The 24,862-nt window shown below is 45.2% G+C and overlaps 1 protein-coding gene across 1 annotated transcript in view; it reads right to left on the bottom strand.

The window, feature by feature from the left end:
- grin3a (glutamate receptor, ionotropic, N-methyl-D-aspartate 3A) overlaps positions 1 to 24,862 on the bottom strand; it is a 107,008-nt gene that overhangs the window by 33,538 nt on the left and 48,608 nt on the right. Inside the window, exons 3-6 of the mRNA XM_030342071.1 lie at positions 22,077 to 22,767; positions 19,097 to 19,480; positions 16,149 to 16,294; positions 14,022 to 14,137 (exon numbers count right to left, since the gene is read on the bottom strand). Coding sequence (XP_030197931.1) covers positions 14,022 to 14,137; positions 16,149 to 16,294; positions 19,097 to 19,480; positions 22,077 to 22,767 — 1,337 coding nt within the window. The remainder of the gene's footprint in view (positions 1 to 14,021; positions 14,138 to 16,148; positions 16,295 to 19,096; positions 19,481 to 22,076; positions 22,768 to 24,862) is intronic.

Genomic DNA, 24,862 nt, shown 5'->3' with positions numbered 1-24,862 from the left:
ATTTCATCCAGGCTTGACTACTGCAATGGTCTTCTCTACGGCACCACCAACAAAGTCCTCAAAAAACTTCAATATGTCCAGAACTCAGCTGCACGCCTCCTCACTGGTACCCGCTCCAGAGAACACATCACACCTGTCCTCCGTGAACTCCATTGGCTTCCAATTAAACACAGAATCAACTACAAAATCGTACTCATCACCTACAAGGCCCTCAACAGCCTAGCCCCCCCCTACCTTGCCGACCTCCTCCATCACCACGCCCCCTCCCGATTCCTCAGGTCCAATTCTGCCAACCTGCTACAAGTTCCACGGACTGAGCGACGGACTTGGGGTGATCGGGCCTTCTCAGTTGCTGCCCCCGCCCTTGGGAATTCACTCCCCTCCCACATCAAAGTCTCTCCAACCCTCTCTTCTTTCAAATCCGCCCTCAAAACATACCTTTTCACACTAGCCTTCCCCACCTAACTCCCACCTTATTCTTCATGTTTAACCTCTGTTTTTCTTTTATTCCTAGTCTGTCTTACATAGTTTTGATAGGCCAATATGTAAAGCGTCTTAGAGTACCAGATTAAGCGCTATATAAATTTCATTTATTATTATTATTATTATTATTATTATTATTATTATTATTACCTGCTCATTCCTCATTTGAATCCATCACCATTCAACTGAATGGCCCTACACCTACTATAGTCGCCACTGTCTATCGCCCACCAAAGCATAATAGTGATTTTATAAATGAATTTGCTGCTTTTACTACCCATCTTTCCTCACTCTCACCCAACATAGTATTACTAGGGGACTTCAACATACACATGGACAAAATCAGTAATCCCCTCACAAGTGAATTTACATCCTGCCTGGATAGTTTTGGACTGCAGCAACATATTCATTTCCCCACTCATTCAAAAGGACATGTTCTGGACTTGGTCTGTTGTTCTGGTGTCCCTCCTCTTGCCTGTACTGCTGCTGAACTCCCCATTTCCGACCACATGTTTATATCTTTTACTGTCAACCTTACACTTTCCATTACAAACCTGCCCCATGTTATATCATTCCGCAACATTAAGAACATTAATTTAAATACACTCTCTACTGGTATCAACTCCCTCCCCAGCACTGACAGTCTGTCCTCCACCAACGATCTGGTTTCACATTACACAACAGTCTTCATGATCTTCTTAACACCCTGGCTCCCCTTAAATCCCGCTGTTTCCTTCACTCACTCTGCCCCATGGTATACCACTGAACTACGCAAACTCAAAGAGAAAGGCCGTCAACTGGAACGCCTCTGCAAGAAAACTGGACTTGTTATACATAAAGAAATATATCACAACCACATTCTTCACTACAAGGACACTCTTTCTACAGCCAAATCTACTACACCAATTTGATCAGTTCAGGTGACGGAAATACACGGGCCCTGTTCTCCACTGGCAAAGCTCTCGATCTACCGGTCGATCTTCGTTCCTATCCTCACCTATGGTCATGAGGACTGGGTGATGACCGAAAGGACGAGATCGCGGGTACAAGCGGCCGAGATGAGTTTTCTCAGAAGGGTGGCTGGCGTCTCCCTTAGGGATAGGGTGAGAAGCTCAGCCATCCGTGAGGAACTCGGATTAGAGCCGCTGCTCCTTTACTTAGAAAGGAGTCAGCTGAGGTGGTTCGGGCATCTGGTAAGGATGCCCACTGGGCGCCTTCCTTGGGAGGTGTTTCAGGCACGTCCAGTGGGGAGGAGACCTCGGGGAAGACCCAGGACTAGGTGGAGAGATTATATCTCAACACTGGCCTGAGAACGCCTCGGGATCCCCCCGTCAGAGCTGGTCAATGTGGCCCGGGAAGGGGAAGTCTGGGGCCCCCTTGAGCTGCCCCCCCGCGACCCGACCCCGGATAAGCGGACGAAAATGAGATGAGATGAGACTGTAAACACATAATCAAATGTCAATTAAATCCCAAGTGTGAAAAACCAAGCCACACTCCTCATCACAATCGTTGTCCGTTACTCTTGATGCTTTTCATGACAAATCAGGCATTAAAAAGGGGTTATGTTCAAGAACATTTTACGTGGGTGATTACAAACTGATTATCCAAGGCGTTCTCGTCAGTCTTATTACCGTAACCCTATAAATACAGAGGTGAGCGCCGTGGTAATGCTGCACCATATGGCACTTCTGGCGGACCATGCAAATGGCAGGATTCGGAGGGAGAGGGTATTTAGGGACCATAACGATTTATTGGTAGTACGCTACATAAAAATATGTAACTATGTCAGACCACTTCTTTTTTTAATTCTGGGACAGTGCGCTCCGTGCTACTGACAGAGTTCACTGCTGCAGCAACATGTTGCCACTCACTCTGCTTTTTGTTGTTGGCGATCCCAATCCCGTGACCGCCGAACAAAACTACCTTTCGGGCCTCCATCTCACCCACAAGTGTCTCCACTTCAACCTCCGTGAAATTTCGCTTTTTTGATTTTCTCAGTACTTCTGCCATTGTTTCCAACAAGACATAATACCGGCATCTGAGTCTGTTTTATATGCAGATCGCATTCATGAGGTCATTTGCATTGACCATTTATGATTAAAAAGGGGCGTGTAGAGGGCGGAACGTGAAGCTGATTCAGCTGCGCACAATTGTAGTCAGTATGTGATTTATAAAGCAAAGATTGCGTACAGGTGTGCGTACGCAGTGTTTTATAAATCCGAATATTTTTTGGCGCACGCAAAACTTGGCTTCTGGGCGTACGCACATTTTTAGAAACGATCCCACGCACAGTTTTATAAATGAGACCCCTGGTGCTGACCCCAATAACCTCAACAACTTCCATCCTATCACAAATCTCCCTTTCATATCAACAATTCTGGAAAAAACAATAGCATCTCAGGTTCAAGCTCACTTATCCTTCAATAATCTTTACGAACAATTTCAATCTGGTTTCCGCCCCCTCTACAGCACAGAGACAGCCATGGTTAAAATCACCAATGACCTTCTCATGGCAGCAGACTCCGGACACCTCACTATTCTCATCCTCCTTGATCTGAGTGCGGCCTTCGACACCATTTCACACAACATCCTCCTTGACAGACTGGCCTCCATTGGTATCACTGACACATCCCTGCACTGGTTTAAATCATATCTCTCCGGCCGTACTCAGTTCATCCAACTCAAAACTTTCAAATCCCAGTCACTTCCAGTCACTACCGGTGTTCCCCAGGGTTCTGTTCTAGGCCCCCTCCTGTTCATCATTTATCTACTTCCACTTGGCCATATTTTCCGTAAATGTAACATTAATTTCCACTGCTATGCGGATGACACCCAGCTCTACATATCCACCAAGCCCACTTCTACCCTTCCTCCCACCTCCCTCTCCGATTGCCTACAAGAAATAAAATCCTGGTTCACCTGCAACTTTCTCAAACTCAACAGCAATAAAACAGAAGTCCTCCTCATCGGCACCAAATCAACCCTCACAAAACCTGACAGCTTTTCCATCACTATCGACAACACCTCCCCCTCCCCTAAGGTAGAGAGTCTGGGTGTCATCCTTGACAGCACACTATCACTTCAAGCACACATCAATAACATCACCAGGTCTGCCTACTACCATCTACGCAATATCAACCGCCTCCGCCCATCCCTCACACCCCATAGCACAGCCATCCTTGTTCACACCCTGGTCACTTCCCGCATCGATTATTGTAACTCCCTCCTCTTCGGTCTCCCCCTCAAGTCCATCCGCAAACTCCAACTGGTCCAAAACTCTGCCGCACGCATCATCACCAGAACCCCCTCCATTAATCACATCACCCCTGTCCTTCAGCAGCTTCACTGGCTCCCGGTCAAAACCTGCATCCACCTCAAGATTCTGCTCCTCACCTTCAAGGCCCTCCACAACCTCGCCCCTCCATACATCTGTGAACTCCTACACACCAACACACCCACCCGCACTCTCCGGTCCTACTCTTCCATTCAATTCACTGTGCCTCCCGCACGCCTGGTTACCATGGGGTCCAGAGCCTTCAGCAGATCTGCCCCCCACCTCTGGAACACCCTCCCACCTGACATCCGTAATTCCGAAACTCTTTCCACTTTTAAGTCTCGTCCCAAAACACATCTTTTTAAACTGACATATTCCATCTAACCCATCTCACCCCACTTATGTAAATTGTTCAATGTATCTTGTTTTTGTGTTTTTTTATGATTGTTGATTATGTTTTCTGTTTTTCAACTGCCCTGTAAGGTGACCTTGGGTGCTTTGAAAGGCGCCCTCAAATAAAATGAATTATTATTATTATTATTAATTTGATCATGCAGCAAGCTACCTCCCGCATCAAAAAAGTCAACGTTTCTTTTCCGATCTGAGCGGTATTGCGTTATTCCTTTCCCGGTCACCGAAACGGTGCAGCATTCTAGACAAGATTGTTTCACGAAGACTGCCCAGAGCTTCATCTACAAGGTGGAATTTTAACAGCATGATCGTCAACACTGTGTACGAGAACCAAGATGACTCCTTGAATTTTTCAAAGCCATTAAGATGGGTTCACATGGTCCATTTGACCAGCTCAGTGTGAGAGAGGCATCTGGCTACGTGAGGATGCTACAGGACGAAGATTTCTTTTTTTTCCGGTGTTTTTTCACAACATCATGCCCCACGTCGACATTCTGTACCAGAGGCTCCAGAAGAAGGACATTGATGCAGTCTTCATCAAAAGGGCCCTTAAGAGCTTCACAAGCAGTGTGTAGACCATTAGGTAAGATAACATTTATATTATTTGATCCTTCTCAAAGCAAAGCTTTGTTATGAGAACATATGCATGAATGGAGACTGTATTTGTGTTCTTTTTTATAATATGTTATTTTTTATAATACACTGCTCAAAAAAATAAAGGGAACACTAAGAAATGCCACCCCACACCATTACTGACCCACCGCCAAACCGGTCATGCTGGAGGATGTTGCAGGCACTAGAACGTTCTCCACGGCGTCTCCAGACTCTGTCGCGTCTGTCACATGTGCCCAGTGTGAACCTGCTTTCATCTGTGAAGAGCACAGGGCGCCAGTGGCGAATTTGCCAATCTTGGTGTTCTCTGGCAAATGCCAAACGTCCTGCACAGTGTTGGGCTGTAAGCACAACCCCCACCTGTGGACGTCGGGCCCTCATACCACCCTCATGGAGTCTGTTTCTGACCGTTTGAGCAGACACATGCACATTTGTGGCCTGCTGGAGGTCATTTTGCAGGGCTCTGGCAGTGCTCCTCCTGTTCCTCCTTGCACAAAGGTGGAGGTAGCGGTCCTGCTGCTGGGTTGTTACCCTCCTACGGCCTCCTCCACGTCTCCTGATGTACTGGCCTGTCTCCTGGTAGCGCCTCCATGCTCTGGACACTACGCTGACAGACACAGCAAACCTTCTTGCCACAGCTCGTATTGATGTGCCATCCTGGATGAGCTGCACTATCTGAGCCACTTGTGTGGGTTGTAGACTCCGTCTCATGCTACCACTAGAGTGAAAGCACCGCCAGCATTCAAAAGTGACCAAAACATCAGCCAGAAAGCATAGGAACTGAGAGGTGGTCTGTGGTCACCACCTGCAGAACCACTCCTTTATTGGGGGTGTCTTGCTAATTGCCTATCATTTCCACCTGTTGTCTATTCCAGTTGCACAACAGCATGTTGAATTGATTGTCAATCAGTGTTGCTTCCTAAGTGGACAGTTTGATTTCACAGAAGTGTTATTGACTTGGAGTTACATTGTGTTGTTTAAGTGTTCCCTTTATTTTTTTGAGCAGTTTATATTGCCAGTGGTGTAATCTAGCTTGCTTTACTCTGTGCGAGACATCCTGGTTAGGCAAGACACAATGGATAGCTTAAAAAACAGTGTTTAACACTAACAGTATACAGTATGCCCTGCCCATTTTAAGTGGGTTTACTCATCATGCCTTCAGTGTTTCTTGAAGAACCACTCATAAAAGGTTGCCCATATTATATTGATATTTTATCATATTTTTCTAAAGGCATACTTGACTGTAGATAGATTTATGAGTAAAGTTACCATCACAATAGATAAAAAAAAACAGTGCTTAACACTAACATTATGCATCCCTGCCCATTTTAAGTGGGTATACTGACATCTTTGTACTGGATAAAGTGTGAACATGTGCATCCCGTAGACTACAGTACTGTACACAGCCTAACAAACACATTATTGGTTTGTTTGCATTCAGAGACTCTGACCAGCTGTAAGAGCCATCAGGAACCGACAGACCAAGGACGGTTTGACAGAATAGGCGAAGCAGAGACTCTCCTGTCTGAAGAGGTCTGCGACACCATCCTGGCTCACACCAAAGCGAGGTTCTCTTTCACTGGCCACATTGTGATTGCTACCTTAGGAAATATGCTTGAAAGGTACTGACATTTATTTCCTGCTGATGCTCTGAATGCCACTCTGAAGGATCAGGCTGAACTAGGCAAAGCTCAAGACGGAACTGTCTCTGATCTATGAGAATCGTGAATCAAGGCTTGCTGTGGTGCACTGGCACTGTACCAGGGTTATCATGAGCTACAACCTCCAGGAGACATTCTCTGAGACTGTGAGTTTGTTGAACATTCTAATAACTACTCCTATGACAACAGCTGAAGCTGAGAGATGTTTCTCAACTTTGCAAAGAATTAAGACATTCCTGCGAAATGCAATGGGCCAGGTCGTCTGAATGCACTGGCCATGCTCTCCATGGAGAGGGAACTAGTCCTCAACATGTGTAATTTCAATGAGAAAGTCATTGACCGCTTTGCTGCACTGAAAGAGAGACTAGCAAAGTTTCAGTACAAGTAATGTAGTCTCTCTCTCTCTCTGTCCTCCACCCCCTCTTCTCGTGAGGATGGACACTGGGTTACAGCGGCCCTCGCAACCCCACACCACCGCCCCACCCCTTTCAAGTATATATTGTATAAAGCTCTCTGCAAACCTATGGTGGCATCATGCCTTCACTATGTCTACAACAACCACTCATAAAGTTGCCCATATTATACTGATATTTTATCATATTTTTCTAAATGCATACTTGACTGAAGATAGATTTATGAGTGAAGTTACCAACACAATTGATTGGCCGTAACACACTCACCCCTTTTAGAATCTCTCTCTCTCTCTCTCTCTCTTTCTCTCTCTCTCTCTCTCTCTCTCTCTCTAAAACACACGTACAGATAGAGACATAGAGACAGAGAGAGAATGTTACCTTGAGTATAATTCCCAATTATTATTGATGTATGTGCACTTCTTGTTGAATTCTACAAGGCAAATAAATGAAGTTAAAACTTAGTTCCCCGGCTCCATTCGTCTTTGTAAGGAAATGTTCTATTTTGTCATTAGTATTTTGTCAGAATGCACCAGAATGCTTTGTTTGTATGTGAGAATCACAAAAAAATCTTCGGGGGGAGGATGCCCCCAGACCCCCCTACAGGGGTTTGGTTTACAAACTTTCTGGCCCCCCTAAAATAAAATTCGCCAGACGCCACTGGAGGATAGTAATATTAAGTTTGAGCAACAAAGTGTAAAGACATTTCAGGAGGCTCAAGGAGGGGATTAATATCACATTTGAGCTACAAAGTGTGGTCTTGTGGTGGACTCCATGGACATAATTCACCATACTGTGTTATTGACATGTTTTTGTTTTGTGTTATAGGGATACTGTCTCTTAAAGAGCCCATGCCATTAAAATCACATTTTTCCTATTGTTTGTTAAATAACATAGGTCTGAATAAGTTTTTGGAGCTGTGGTAAGTTTGAAATCTATGCAGTTTGTCTGCTGAATGCAATAGGCAATGAAAGGAAAAAGGCAGAAGAAATGAGCCGATCTGGATAAGGTGACACTGTGACGTAGCGTTGTCAAATTATTATTCATGGCCCTGCCCACATGGTTGGTTCGTAACCACCCACAAGAATTCTGAAGGATTCGTGATTGAGCTAGTGCTAAATGCTAATACGTGTACGGTAGTTGCTTAGTTCGTAGTAACAGGCTAGTTACAGAATTTTGAATGCAATGGCAGAACGACATCGAACTACATGTACTGCGACATGCTGCCTGCCGCCGGTTGCCGCGAGGCACCACCGCCGCGAGGCACCACTGCCCGGCAGCGGGCAGCCGGGCGGTGGTGCCTCGCGCCGGCAGCAGGCAGCGCACGGTTCTGTCTACTACAGATTGATGTGGAAGTGAAAGAACCAGAGACGTCGGAGAACCCGACGCAGTCCTTTGTGATTCATTATATCTTCTGGACGTGCACACAGCTTTTGGCCGTGATAATATGTATTATTTGATATAGATATCTATGTATTATATGATATTATTTAGATGTAGAGCTCCAGGACTGTAACGCAATTGTTGTACACTTCCTTGTTATTTGGATAACCGTTCTGCTGTTGGTGTGATGGCGCATAACACGTCGGACTCTCGTCTATGGTAGCCTATTTCTACAACTACACCCGTAGTGGGGGTTATCTCAGCCATGGTTGAGAATGAATTGGGGGAAAGTAACTTTGGCTTTGACTCCCTGAAGTCATGAACCACGACATGGAGGAGAAAGGGATTGTTGACCGCGGTCGTCTCCCGCCGGAGCCTCGCTGCCGATGGACCACCGCCTCGGCTTCAGGATGCGGTGATTAGCGCTGACCGCTGCCGAGGCGGCGGGAAGCAGGGCTCAAGCGGGATACATTCGCGGCCAACAATCCCTTTCTCCTCCATGTCGTGGTTCATGTAGCCTACTTCAGGGAGTCAAAGTCAAAGTTCCTTTCCCCCAATTCGTTCTCAACCATGGCTGAGATAACCCCCACTACGAGTCTCGTTGTAGAAATACCAGAGACGAGAGTCCGACGCGCCATCACACCAACAGCAGAACGGTTATCCGAATAACAAGGAAGTGTACAACACTTGCGTTACAGTCCTGGAGCTCTGCTCTATATCTAAATAATATCATATAATACATTGATATCTATATCAAATAATACATATTATCACGGCCAAAAGCTGTGTGCGCGTCCAGACGATATAATGAATCACAAAGGACTTCGTCGGGTTCTCCGACGTCTCTGGTTCCTCCACTTCCACATCAATCTGAAGTAGACGTGGTCGTTTGAGATTCATAAATAACCTATTGTCTGGAGGCTCACACAGCTTTTGGCCGTGATAATATATATTATATATTATATGATATAGATATCTATGTATAATATGGGTTTCTAAGAGCCATTGCGATACATCCACCGTAAACAGAGCGCATGGTACCGTGGCTACAAGCTGCTCAGGTGCCAGGTGATAATATATATTATATATTATATGATATAGATATCTATGTATAATATGGGTTTCTACGAGCCATTGCGATGCATCCACCGTAAACAGAGCGCATGGTACTGTCAGTGGCTACAAGCTGCTCAGGGCCACACCCCCACCCCCCTCCTTGACCTGCCTTGACACGCCCACCGTATACAGAGCGCATGGTAGTGGCTACAAGCTGCTCAGGGCCACACCCCCACCCCCCTCCTTGACCTGCCTTGACACGCCCACCGAAACAGCGCGTTTGGGGGAAGCTCAATGTGCGACTGTTTCGGAGTGACTGTAACTCTGCACCACGGCTGAATTTCGGGGACGTCTTTGAATACTGTGTTTGTGGCCCACTAATACCTATATTAAAGCATCATAAAATAGAATGGCATGGGATCTTTAAGAATCACGTGACTTCTGTGTTGATATGCCGGTCTCTGCAATGTATGAATTAGGCGGTTTTTATATGACACAACCCGCCATTTCTTGTCGAGGTGAGAAAATTACAAAACACAACTTGTTTGCGAGTGTCGCTGCTGTGTGTGCACTTCCGTGTGTGTTCTAACCTGCGCGTGTGCCGATGGCGGCAACACATTCTCACTCCGAGCGCGTCGATTTCTGACGAACGATCAGTGACTTTGGCTTCAGTTTCTGACGCAAAAGGGTACCCTTTTGCTTCCTTTTTCGACACATGGGGTTTTGAACTCGTTACAATGTAACCCCTTCACGGGGGACCCGATGGCTGCACATAGAGATGCTATGAGCATTCATCCCATTGGCTAACGGAGGACCTTGCGCTTCTTTTTTCGACGCAGGGGGTTTTCCACTCATTACAATGTCATCCCTCCGCGGCAATATATGAAGCTATGAGCATTCATCCCATTGGCTAACGGAAGAGCCGATGGCTGCACATAGAGACGCTATGGGCATTCATCCCATTGGCTAACGGAGGACCTTGCGCTTCTTTTTTCGACGCAGGTCAGTGTTGGGTAGCTGAGGTCGTTGCCACGTCCGTCCGCTTTTTTTGACAACTGACAGAGCAACCCTTTCTCATCAAAATTACGTTCCCAGAGAACTATTGGGCATTCTCAATTGCGTTTGTCTAAAAAACGTATTTTAATAATAATAATAATAATACATTTAATTTAGAGGCGCCTTTCAAGGCCCCCAAGGTCACCTTACAGAGCATAAAGTTATCATAAATCGTTTAAAAACAAGATATGGTGGAAAAAAATTAAATAATAAATAAATAAATAAAAACAAGACAAAACAAACAAACAATCAAGACAGTGATCAGTTAGACGTTGTGTGCGAGTTTGAACAGGTGAGTTTTGAGTTGTAATAGTGTCTGACTGTTTTATGTGTGGGGGGAGGGAGTTCCAGAGCCTGGCTGCTGAACAGCTGAATGACCGGGCACCCATTGTAATGAGTCGTGATGTCATTTTGTCTGTGATTACGTTTTATTGAACACATCGTAAATACGAATTCGTTCTCAGCCTATTTTTTGCCATTTATTTACCGTGTTACTATGGCAGAATAAAGATTAAATTCATGCATTATCATTCAACTTGAACATGTGTTTTTACAGTATAGAGTGGCGGAGGGATGACGTAGGTTGGCCAACCCGGAAGTGGGCGTCGCCCTGGGTTCCCTTGACAAAAAGCCAACGGGTTTTTCCATTGGATTTCGGATTATTGCAAAAAAATGTGCATACTTGCAGCACCTCCTCAACAACTGAAAATAAATAAATAAATAAAAATAACCGTGCTCCAAAGAACGAAATGTAAACCAATGCATTCTGAATGGGAGTGTTCTCCGATTTTTCCATGCTACACAGAACGAAATGTAAACCCATGCAAATAAAGACTTCATGGTCACAATAATTTAAATATCATTAATCTCCTGAGTTTGTAGGGTGGTATTCTATTTTTTTCAACGGGGCTGCATCCAGTCACTTGACCGTCATGGTTGCTATGGTGGTTGCTATCGACCGCCCCCTCTAATACATGGCTCTAAAAACCACGCGGCAAAGGAGCTGCCGTCAATTGTGTTGTTTTTGTCGTAAACTAGGGTCCGATGGTTAAAAAATAGACAGATATTCCAAGGTAAGCTTAAAAGGGAGCATGGAATTTTTTTATTTTCTGCAGTTTAGACTTCTTCTATAACCTATTTTTGAAAGCAAAACACCAAGCTCATTGATTTAACGAGGCAGGGTTATTTGAAACAATTTATTAAATAAATATTTGTGAGGTCATTCCTTCTCCTGAGTTTGCTTCCTATTTATGTCTAGTGTACACCCCTACTGTCCACAAGCATCCCCCCCCCCTCCCCGTATGGATTTGGAGAATTGTTGCCACGTCCCAGTGGTGGAGGTATCATATACCTATAGGAAAGAGGGCATTCAATTATAGCCTACTACAATGATCAATTAGGAGGCCGAAGCCCTAAAGGAAGTGATGCAATAGGTGACTGAGTCGACAATATTTAAGTAAGCTGTACCTTGGGGTCTATTATATATCAAAGGGGGTCTCAAAGGACGCATACGCTTCAAAAGATGGGAGCAAAAAAAGCTTGTCTTAAGTTGTTTTGTTCTTAGTAGTTCTTTATCTTTCATACTTCAGACTTCTCGATCTCTCTTATGTTGTTGCAGTGTTAAATGTTATTTATCTACCACACTAACAAAGATGGTGGCTGCATTGTTGTGAGAGTTTTAAGTGATTTTTTTGATAAGCTTTAAAGACACCAAACAAACTTTTTTTTTGTCTTGAATAGTGTTCCATTGTGTAACAGTTTTAACAGAGAAGGCTGCCTGCCCAAATGCTGAATGGCGAAAGGGTACAGTGCAGTTATGTATGGAAGCTATTCTAGTGGACCTTACAGAGCCACGGTAACAGAAAAACTTGCGCATAGGGGGGAGCCAAGACCTTTAGGAATTTGTAAACTGTACGTAGATTAAAAAATAGTCCGACATTTTCAAAAGTGAATAGATTGTGTTTGTGTAGTATGTCACAGTGTTGATATCTTAGTGGCTTCTTGTCAAAGATTTTCAGAGGCTGTACAAGGATTCTAAAGGCCTGATTGTTTTTGGACTATCCTGTCCCCAGCAGGTGATACAGTATGAGATTTGTGAAAAAATGAGGGCATGTAGAAATATCTAAGCAACCTCTGTAGATAGATCGGATATAATCCGTCTAAAATTTGCTATGTTATCTTTAATAGTTTTGATCTTTGTCTGGATGTGTTTTTTGAAAGCTGTGATTTGAATCTAGTAGTACACCAAGATAAAGTAAAAAGTAGTGGGCCTTACACAGATCCTTGAGGTACACCCATTGTGCACTTCAAGGAGCTGATGCAGGCATATTTGACTTTCAAACACTGCCTTCTATTGGATAGGGATGATGATATCAATGCAAGGGTAACTGACGAGAGGTTGAAGTTAGTTGATGTGGATCTTCCGTGGTAGAGAGGTGAGTTCCCGCATTTTTTTGTGATTACATTGGTTGATCATGGCAGGACTATGTCGCAAAACAGATGAGTAAATGGCATAGAGTCCGAGCAAGTTGTGGTGATAGGAGATCAACCACACACAAAGATCCAGTAACTCTGCTTTCATCCTTGGCGTGCAACCTAACATTGTCCGGATATTTGTTGCTGCAGTCCCGGTTGTTGATATCGGAGATGGGGGTGGAGGCACAGTAGAAACGAGAGCAGAACAGAACTGGGAAATACCTGGCATTTGTTGACAGCTTGATGTTGAGGCTTTGTGTTTCGCACTCTGCATGTGGGAATCCATTTGCTTTCCTTCCCATCGTGCCGAGCTTGAAACATTTCTTGCACAAAATACACCGTGCCTCATATAAATTGCCGGGTACCGGTTTCAGCCAGGCAGAAAAATCCTTGTCGGATAGCCAAATTTCGTGGAATTTACACTTTCCCATGATGCGGGCCAACTGCTACTCATGCTGCTACTGCTACCTGAACGATGTGCATCTGCTCTGAGAGTCACGGCCGCAAACAAATATTTGTTGGTTCAGCTCTCGTGATTGCGCAACATTACTGCTCTTCATTTATATCAAAAAAAATGTTACCTATTATTCTTTAGATTTGAGACTAATAACAATCATAAAATCCTACTTACCATGTTTGAAAGATGGATTTAAGACTTTTTAATGCTATTTAAGGCCTTATTTTTAGATTTATGAATTTAAGACTTTTTAAGGATCCGCGGGAACCCTGTATAAAAGCACGCTGTGGATTTCTTGCCAGATCGCGGTTATGTAGCATTTATCAAAAGAGAAAGGGTTTGATGTGGTAGCTGCCAAAAGCGTTTTGTCGGGAGATGAGCGGCCATCTAGATGTAATAAGAAGTATGGGTCTGCAGCCCCTGCCTTGCTGCGACTCCTTGCCGCTGCCATCAAACGTGCCTCTCGCTCACAATAATCTGTGTGTGTGTGTGTGTGTGTGTGTGTGTGTGTGTGTGTGTGTGTGTGTGTGTGTTTGTGTGTGTGTGTGTGTGTGTGTGTGTGTGTGTGTGTGTGTGTGTGTGTATACACGTGTGGCTGTATTGTATTGTATAAGTTTGTGTGTGTCTTTTATATTAATGTGTCTGTGTACTGTGTGTATTGTATTAAAATGTGTCTATGTATGTGTCTGTATTGTATTAAATGTGTGTGTGTTGTGTTATTGCGTGGACTTGTTGAGCCTCACCTTCTATAGCGAAGGGTTTCCCCACAGTGAGGGTCTTACACTCTGCGTCGATAGAGACCTCGTAGTCCAGCAGAGCCTTATCCATGATGAAGGCATCCAGCTTCTGGGGGTCTTCCCTAAGACACAGACACACACACACACACACACACACACACACACACACACACACACACACACACACACACACACACACACACACACACACACACACACACACACACACACGGACACATGCACCCACACACAAACATCCACAAAGCGTGTTATCATTGTTATTGGAAGCTTCTGCTGTAATCATAGACCTTTTTCATCAGCGGCTATATTGGTTTGTTGGGTTGAGGAAACCTACTACGGTCGTTGGAGACTATGAAACCTGACACGTCATTCTTTTTTCTGCATTCCATCGCCCACCCAGCTGTGATATAGAACCCCTCCCATTGAATTTCCATGGAATCTCCAAGGAGTCTAGATTGTTAACACATAGAGCAGAGATCTGATGGTGTGTGGAGTTCAGTGGTGAATCGACTGTCCTCCTAACCATCCATTGAAGAATGGATCCCTCTGATTTGTTACTTTAAAGGTTATGAGGTGGGGTTTGTTGCCCTGTAAGGTTAGGGCCAGACTTATAAAGTCTAGTGAAACCCTTCATGTCATGTCGACAGCAGCTGAGATAAATAGACACATCATTGTTGATTACTGTCCATCTGTATGGAGAGATAGATAGTGTCTGAACTATTAGAAATATGGTATATATATAAATATTGTGATTATGTGATTATATATATATGGGCTTAATCATAACGTAGTGCTTCAGTCTCTCTCTCTCTCTCTCTCTCTCTCTCTCTCTCTCTCTCTCTCTCTCTCTCTCTCTCTCTCTCTCTCTCTCTCTCTCTCTCTCTCTCTCTCTCTCTCTCTCTCTCTTCCTCTCGGCATGTTGTGTGTTGAATGTGAAGCAGCTGTAGATGACAGGTGACGTGTGTGTGCAGTCTTGCTTGAGGTTCTCTATGCTGTCAGGACTGCGGTTGTCTAATATGCATATACATACTGTATATATGTATAGATAATATATATATGTATATATAATATAAATGCTTATATATATGGACATACATTTAATCCCCCACACACATTCTGTGTGTATATAAATGTTAACGTATATATTTTATATTTTATATAAACACACAGTACGGGTGTGGCAGAGTTTAAACAAGGGGTGAAAAATATCCAAAAGTTCTTAATATTATACTGATGTAGTGTCAATATTGTTTGGTTAATGTTAGAAAGAGATGTTTGATATTCAACAGACCTGCTCTGAGTTAGCGAGTCACTAAAGACGTGAGTGTATCTGTGTGCACAGGAGTCGGCAGGCAGAAGAGTATTGTATTGTATTGTTCCTGAGCTAAACTTAAAGCATGAAAGTAATAATCATAACATGGACAAATGCAGAAGGGCATGTACATTTAGGCATACTCGCTTCTAGATTACAATGACTGAGTACGCTTCTTTTTTTCTTTTCTTCTTGTTTTCTTTTTTTATTATGGAAATAATCGATTTTGCCAAAAATTCTGAATCAAAATTTAATCGAGAACAAATACATTGCAGTCAATTGATCAATCGATATTTTTACCCAGCTCTAGTAATTAGGTAATAGACTCCAGCTACGATGTTTGTTTTTTTTCTTCTTGGCGGCAGCCAGAATAGTGCATGCGTTATTTCTCCACCTGCTCTTGAACTCTTGGCACGAGTGCTGCGGTTAAATATCATTGAAACTTTGCACAATGCACAAACCCCCATTTTGTTTCATGATCATTTGAATTACCCCCCATACGTTCAAAGGCGCTTTAGTGGGTCGTGTTTCCTATGAGAGTCACACCGGCCCCGCCCCCGACTAACACAGAGCTTACCTTTGATATTGTTGTTTTGCTTTTTGAAGCTTTATTCAAATGAAACATGTGTTTTAACCAATTTAACTTTTCAGAAATGAAATGGGGTAAAATGTCAACCCCCCTAAATGTCTACGAGGTGACCGCCCACTGAGATTTAACATGGCGTCTGTAATGTAGCTGGGTTGCGCAGGCGTCCCTTTCCCCTCCTGAGGGAGAACCCTGTTCTTTATAGGATTCTTACTTGAGGCTGCTGATGCCAGCGGGCGTGGCCGGGGCGTTGTATCTCCTCATGTACTCGTGCATCTCAGGGAAGCTCTTCTTCAGGTAGTCCTCTGCACTGCTCTCCCGTACCGTGGCGAAGCGGAACCCCTGGGATGGGTGGTGCAGCTATGGGACATTGAGTCAGATATGGTGTCAGTATTCAGGTGTAACTCCTGAATACACTGTGTCAGTATTCAGGTGTAACTCCTGATTCCACTGTGTCAGTATTCAGGTGTAACTCCTGATTCCACTGTGTCAGTATTCAGGTGTGACTCCGGTTTACACGGTGTCAGTATTCAGGTGTCACTCCTGATTCTACTGTCTCAGTATTTAGGTGTCACTCCTGATTCAACTAAAAATAATAATAAATATAACCGCAAGTAGTGATTAACGGGGTCCGAGCAAAATGACAAGTCAAGCACACACTAATGGAAGATATATAAATATGACATAAATATGAAGGAAAGATGTTCCACTTAATGCAATACTGTGCCTCTGCTTTCAGGTGAGCTGCAGAGCAAAAGCAGAATGTAATGTTCAGCATGCTCTAATCGGGATTCAAACTCTCAAACTAAGGATCACCAGTACAAGGCATTATCCCAATGAGCCACTGACAAACCTGAAAAGTAGCCTCGTTCACATGTTGAAAATGTCTATTGATAAGCCCACAACATCCAGAAAAACTCCAGGCAAACATTTCTCAAATGAATAAAGGGCTTTCTTTAAAGCAAATACCTGAAAAATCGTTGAAATTCTTGGGAAATTAAACATTTGTCGGTAACGGAAGAAATATAAATGTGACAGAGTTCATTATGAAGGAAAAATGGTTAACGAAGAAGTTCCCCTTAATGCCATACTGTGTCTTGGTAGTCAGATTCTTGGAAACTAATGAGCCGGAATGTTGATTGCCTGATGAATTTCAGGTGCTGTTCAATAATGTGTTTCTTAAATGAGTGGCAATGACAGAATGTCATGTTCAGCTTGTTCATATTGCTCTAATCGTGATTCGAACACTCAACCTAAGGATCACCAGTACAAGGCATTATCCAATTGAACCACTAACATTTCTGAACATGAAGCCTCATTCACATGTTGAAAATGTCTATTAATCAGTACACAACATCACAAAAAACTCCAACCACAAATTGTTTTAAATACCGCTACCTTTGGGTGCAGTACCACAATTTGGGAATATGGGTAGAGGGGGGTATTGGTATCCACCTTATAATAGTCGTAGGTTTTTTTACACAATAGAATAATGGTCATATAAGAAAAATGGGCTAACTGCTCCAACTTTATTGACCAATATTTCTCAAATGGTACTAAATAAAACAAATTCTGTTTGATGATTTTTGTGGGGCTTTTTTTACGTGGCGATTTTGGTGAATTTTCTGATTATTTTTGTAGCCTGTGAAACTTATTTTCATGTTTGGCTTTAATATGAAATTGTGGGAAAAGTAAACATTTTTAGGGCATAAGACCCGGGTTTTATAGATGCATCTGATTCTAGAGATTAATATTATGAACGAATTTTGAGTCCAGTTCAATCTGGTGAGGAGAAATAAGCCTAATACATGTTTTTTTTACAATAGCGCCACCTTTGGGGGCCACAAATTTGGGTTTATGGTTAGTGGGGGTTAATGGTAACCATACCTGAAAATGTCAAGAGTTTTCGACTAACGGTATAGGCTTCAGTATGACTTTTACAGAATTTGAGGGAAAAAACGACCCCCTACCAAGGTTGTTGGGAGGGGGTCAGGAGGTTAGAAAGATAGGAAGGTGCAAGATTATGTTGTGCTTTGAAAGCAAGGAGAATGATTTTAAATTGAATACGGTATTCCAAAGGGAGCCAGTGTTGATGGTGGAGGATGGGAGTGATGCGTTGCCAGGGCCTAGTGCAGGTGAGAACTCTTGCAGCAGAATTTTGTACGCATTGTAGTCTGTTAAGTAACGAAGAGAAGGGCATTGCAGTAGTCTTGTCTGGAGGATATGAAGGCATGAATCTTAGCAGTGGTGGGATTAAGTGAGGGGCGGAGTTTGGAAATGTTTTTGAGGTGAAAGAAAGCTGTTTTGGTGAAGTTTTTTATGTGATGAGATGGTGGAATCTATAATGGCACCAAGGTTTTTAACTTCAGAGGTGGTGTTGGTGAAAAAGCCGGGGATGGATAACTGAGAGTGTTTACGTTTTTTCAACATGACTGGTGTGGCAATGAGAATGGCTTTTGTTTTGTTATGGTTTAGTTTGAGAAAGTTCTGTGTCATCCAGTTGCTGATGGCATCCACTGTGTCAGTATTCAGAAGTCACTCCTGTTAACATTTTGTTAATGTTGTTCAGGTGAAGATCCTGATTACATTGTGCTAGTGTTGTTTTGCTGTCACTCCTAATTCCACCCTCTCGGTATTCAGGTGTCACTCCTGATTCCACTGTGTCAGTATTCAGGTATCACTCCTGTTTATACTGTGTCATTGTTGTTCAGGTGTCACTCCTGATTTCACTGTGTTAGAGTTGTTCAGGTGTCACTCCTGATCACACTGTGTTAGTGTTGTTCAGGTGTCACTCCTGATCACACTGCGTTAGTTTTGTTCAGGTGTCACTCATGGTTACACTGTGTTAGTTTTGTTGAGGTGTCACTCCTTGTTGCACTGTGTTTAGGGTAACAAACTCTTCAACTTTTAATATAGTTTGTTGTCACATAAAGTGCAACTGTATGGGTCCACAAAACCTTAATTGAAATATGAAATCCGAAATGAAAAATACTCTTCTTCAACCACAGATTTACTGCAAATCATAAACATTCCTCTCAAGGGTGACAGCAGCCTTTGTGTGTGTGTATCTGTGTTTATATGTATACATGTCTAGATGCTGGTCCGTCTGTTAAATGGCAGACATGTCTGTGCGGTACGTCCTGCAGTACAGAATGTACACACCTTGGGGTCGTGGATGCCGGACAGCTGCTCGTAGGTCTTCTCGCCCACCATGACGGCGGCCAGGTTGGCGGTGTAGGTGGACAGGCAGAACAGGCAGAAGATGGCCCACAGGTTCATCAGCAGTCGGCCCGTCCAGCACTTGGGCGGCTTGATGGCCACGGTGCGTCCAAACAGGATGGCGTAGCACACGTTGAGGGCGGAGGAGAAGGAGAAGATGCGCTGGCGGTTGCGTCCGCGGGGGGTCATGCCGAAGGGGCTCTGCCACTCGTACAGAGTGAGGAAGACTGCGGTGACGTGCAGCGACACGAAGATGCCCAGCCACATGGACCAGTGCAGGGGCCACATGAAGGCCCCGATTGGGGCAGCTGTGTCCCGTGTACGCACCTGTTGGGGGCGAGGGGGGGGACAAGGTCAGAACCTCCTGTGCTCTGCTCTTATTGGCTGATCAACACCTGCATAGACCAGCAGAGCCGAGGTTAGAACCTCCTGTACTCTGCTCTTATTGGCTGATCAACACCTTCATAGACCAGCAGAACCAGGCTTAGAATTTGCTGTTCTCTGATCTTCGGTGAGGTTTCACTTTCTGTCCTCTAGACTCTGATCATATCCACCAGGCCATACCCCTTCCGGCTACTAATGACGTCTGATCCACTGGTTGGCTGTGTTTGGAGTTTAAACAAACTTACCAAACTACTATCATTCAATCATTCAATTCCTGCTGGAATAGAGGAAGATATCTTTTTCCCTGCTACTTACGATAAGAAGTCATCATGTAAGACAATAATCTACCATTGTTGCATTGCCATTTAGGACAAAATAGTACCAATTGACAGTATTTCCAACTATCGAATATATTCACGTTTTCATATATGAAACTTATCATGAACCAGGGCATAACAAATAAAGGTGGATTGAAGTGTAATCAATGGTGGTCTGGACAGGCTGCGCGTCAGGCCCTGTCACAGCGAGCAGAGGAGAGAGAAGAGGGGAACACTGCAGAAGGACTCGGAGGTCAAAGAGAAGGGGACGTGGGGAGCAGACAGATGGAATCTGAGATGAGAGGAGAGGATAGGGGAAGGGAAAAGAGGGGAGAGGAGCTGAGGGGGGAGGGGAGAAGAGGGTGTTTGGAGGAAAGAGAGGAAGAGATGCTGAGCAAAGGGGAGAAGGGAGAGGAGGGGGGGAGAAGATAGCTGGTTGAAAGAGAGAAGAGATTCTGAGCAGAGGGGAGGGGGAAGAGGAAGGGGGAGGAAGGGTGGGAGAAGATGAAAGGAAAGGTGAGGAATGAGGAGGGAGAGCAGAGAGGAAAGGATGGTGATTTGGAGTTGAGCTGAGAGGAGGAGACTTGGAGTTGAACATCTGTCAGGGGGAGACACTCGGTGACGGTGATTGGCCGTCTAGCTCTCTAGAGATTGGGTCAGAAGCACACACGTACACACTGCAATACCAAGCGGGAAGAGAGGAAGGGATGAAAGCAGAGGTAAAGGAATGACAGAGTAAACGAGAGAGACAGAAAGGCAAAAGGACAGACTCAAGGAAAGAAAGAAGGATTAAGCAAATAAGAAAATGAATAAATGAAACAATTGTTCTCAGTCTACCTATAGGTCTCCTTGAACAAGAAGCTCTGACCCCTGCCTGCTCCTTAATGAATCGTATCAAAAAGATGGATGAAAACTAAATAGGGAACGACCAGAAAGAGAAGGAAACAAAGATAAGTAGAAACAATCAACCACACCAACGTGAGAAAGGAGCGGAGAGGTGGGGAGACAAAGAGAATGAAAAAAGAGGTGGAAGAAACAGTAATAATAACTAATAATACTAATAACTATTTTGATAATAGATCAAATTCAGTGTCACATTTTATTGTGATTCTCATCTATCCCAACGGATTCCAGGTTTGAGCATGCATGCGTTCGACAAGTACGGAAGCGACAGTTTCACGGGAGTGCGCCCCCTTGTCGTGCCGCTTGACAGGACGCTGAGCCTCCTCTCTGCCCGCTCGCCTCTCCATTGAGAATGCATTATCAGGCCCGACAAACGCCTCCCGTGTGAAAAGCCCTTTTTGGCACCTGAAGCTGAGTCCTGCACTGGTTCGGGTGACCCGCACAATTTGGATGAAATGAGTCGGGTTGGACGCCTGAACAGCGCGGGTCGGGCGCGGGTTTTGCGACTGCGAGAGAGACTTCACCGGTGCTGGATATGTTAATCAGGAGCGGAAGAGTCAACTAAAACCGTCAACAGCGGATGATGTGCTTTTTTTGCACAACAATCTAAAGCACCAAGCCAAACACCAGATAGTGTAATTCACGTTTAATGTTTCTAATTTTCCATCAGGTGCGGGTCGGGTGTTGATATCAATTTTTAGCGGGTCTGGTCGGGCTACTGTCGGAACACAGGTCTGATGCGGTTTGTAGTATTGCGGGTACGGGCGGATGCGGGGTTTGTAAAATAAGACCCGTGCAGGAATGACTTGCACTGGCACACTAGCCGAAGGTCGGAAGAACGAGGCAATAGTTTGCTTGCTCGTTGTAAACGCACATAGCAGGTTGTGTGAAATCTTTCTCCTTCGAGCAGACGTTTATGTGCGCTCGATAATCTCTAGGACCCTCCCCCTCGACACATTAACCGGCCATTCCCTATCCTTCTTACACTCATTGGCCCGCTAAAGATTCCGGATTCATTGACGCGCCCCTTCCATGTTTAACGTGTAAAAAAAAAGAGGGCAAATGGAAAATTCGGTCGAACACTCTCAAATTTTGGTCGCAAAATGCGACCATTTGGTCGCAGTCTGGAGCCCTGGAGACAGAGAAGGTTAGAGACGGAGAAACAGACAAGGGAAACAGAGACGAAAAGAGACATGTTTACATGTTGGGTGGACAGAGTAAACTAATCCCAGAAAAAATAAACACCAGAGAAGAACAAAGAAACAGCCAAACAACAAAGCAGAGGAGGAAGAGAGCAAACAGAAACAAGCTCGCCGTACCAGGATGCCCAGGCTAGTGGAGAAGAAGGGTGAGGTGAAGTCGATGACCTGGCTGCGGGCCGAGTTGATGCTGAAGGAGGTGACGGCCATGTGGGCCGCCCCGCTGAGCAGGTCCCCCACCAGGCCTGTCCATCGCCCATTCTTCATGCCCCCGTACTTCCCGTCGCCCACAATGTACAGGTCGAAGGTGAAGCCCATGTCCTCGGCCAGCTTCTCCAGCAGGTCGATGCAGTAGCCGTAGCAACACTTCTTCAGGCGGGTGGGCACGGTGCCGTTAGGGCCCGCCAGGTTTTGGAAGAGGCCCTGCAGGCCGGCCGTGTCGTTAGTTAGGGGGTCGAGACACAGCTGGCCGGCGGGGCACATCCCGTCGGCGTCCACCTCCCGCGTGAAAACAAAGGGGTGCTCAACCAGAGTCACCACCCGCATGTGGAGGCGGGCTGAGCGCCGCCAGTCCCCGCCCCCTCCCCCACCCCGGAGCGCCGGCCACACCCCCTGGTCCATCAGGACACGCCCCTGGCGCCATCGGCCAAGCCGGGTCCAGGTGGGCTGGCCCAGGGGGTCCAGCTGGAGGGACCAGATGAAGTGGTGGGCCTCGGACACCACGCTCTGACCGGCGTCCAAAGCTCCACCAAGACCACCGCCCCGGGAGATAAAACCACTGTGGCCTTCAAAGGACGAGTTGGACAGGAACCTGGAGAGGGAGGGAAGAGGGAGAGGGGGAGAGGGTGGGGGAGAGGGGTGCAGGATGGAGGGAGAGAGGTGGAGGGAGAGAATGCAGAGACGTTTGTACTGATCCATGTGTCGGTAACAAATTAAAAAGCCATCGTCAACTTAAATGTCTTAAAGATCCCATGCCATGCTATTTATGGATGCTTTAATATAGGTATTAGTTGGCTACAAACACAGTATTCAAAGACGTCCCCGAAATTCAGCCGTGGTGCAGAGTTACAGCCACTCCAAACCAGTCGCACATTGAGCTTCCCCCAAACGCGCTGTTTCGGTGGGCGTGTCAAGGCAGGTCAAGGAGGGGGGTGGGGGTGTGGCCCTGAGCAGCTTGTAGCCACAGTACAATGCTCTCTGGTTACGGTGGGCGTGTCAAGGCAGGTCAAGGAGGGGGGTGGGGGTGTGGCCCTGAGCAGCTTGTAGCCACCGTACCATGCGCTCGCCGCTCTGTTGACGGTGGATGTATCGCAATGGCTCTTAGAAACCCATATTATACATAGATATCTATATAATATAATATAATATATGATGTATATTATCACCTGGCCCTGCATGCGCTCTGTTTACGGTGGATGTATCGCAATGGCTCTTATAAACCCATATTATACATATCTATATCATATAATCTATAATATATATTATCACCTGGCCCTGAGCAGCTTGTAGCCACGGTACCATGCGCTCTGTTTACGGTGGATGTATCGCAATGGCTCTTAGAAACCCATTTTATACATAGATATCTATATCATAATATATATTATCACGGCCAAAAGCTGTGTGAGCCTCCAGACGATCAAACGACCGCGTCTTCTTCAGATTGATGTGGAAGTGGAAGAACCAGAGACGTCGGAGAACCCGACGAAGTCCTTTGCGATTCATTATATCGTCTGCACACAGGTTTTGGCCGTGATAATATGTATTATTTGATATAGATATCTATGTATTATATGATATTATTTAGATGTAGAGCCCCAGGACTGTAACGCTGCTGGAGTTGTTATTAGGATCTAAACAACACGTCGGACTCTCGTCTCTGGTATTTCTACAACGAGACTCGTAGTGGGGGTTATCTCAGCCATGGTTGAGAATTAATTGGGGGAAAGGAACTTTGGCTTTGACTCCCTGAAGTACATGAACCACGACATGGAGGAGAAGGGGATTGTTGGCCACGAATGTATCCCGCTTGAGCCCTGCTTCCCGCCGCCTCGGCAGCGGTCAGCGCTAATCACCGCCTCCTGAAGCGGTGGTCCATCGGCAGCGAGGCTCCGGCGGGAGACGACCGCGGTCAACAATCCCTTTCTCCTCCATGTTGTGGTTCATGCCTACTTCAGGGAGTCAAAGCCAATGTTCCTTTCCCCCAATTCATTCTCAACCATGGCTGAGATAACCCCCACTACGAGTCTCGTTGTAGAAATACCAGAGACGAGAGTCCGACGTGTTATGCGCCATCACACCAACAGCAGAACGGTTATCCAAATAACAAGGAAGTGTACAACACTTGCGTTACAGTCCTGGAGCTCTATATCTAAATAATATCATATAATACATAGATATCTATATCAAATAATACATATTATCACGGCCAAAAGCTGTGTGCACGTCCAGACGATATAATGAATCACAAAGGACTTCGTCGGGTTCTCCGACGTCTCTGGTTCTTCCACTTCCACATCAATCTGTAGTAGACAGAACCGCGCGCTGCCTGCTGCCTGCTGCCGGCACAAGGCACCACCGCCCGGCTGCCCGCTGCCGGGCGGTGGTGCTTCGCGGCGGTGGTGCCTCGCGCCGCGGCAACCGGCGGCAGGCAGCATGTCGCAGTTCATGTACTTCGATGTTGTTCTGCCATTGCATTCAAATTTCTGTAACTAGCCTGTTACTACGAACTAAGCAACTACCATACACGTATTAGCATTTAGCACTAGCTCAATCACGACTCCTTCAGAATTCTTGTGGGTGGTTACGAACCAACCAAGTGGGCAGGGCCATGAATAATAGTTTGACAACGCTACGTCACAGTGTCACCTTATCCAGATTGGCTCATTTCTTCTGCCTTTTTCCTTTCA

This window comes from Gadus morhua, chromosome 19, assembly GCF_902167405.1.
Source record: "Gadus morhua chromosome 19, gadMor3.0, whole genome shotgun sequence".
Lineage (NCBI taxonomy): Eukaryota > Metazoa > Chordata > Actinopteri > Gadiformes > Gadidae > Gadus > Gadus morhua.
This window is presented reverse-complemented; position numbering and strand designations above follow the sequence as displayed.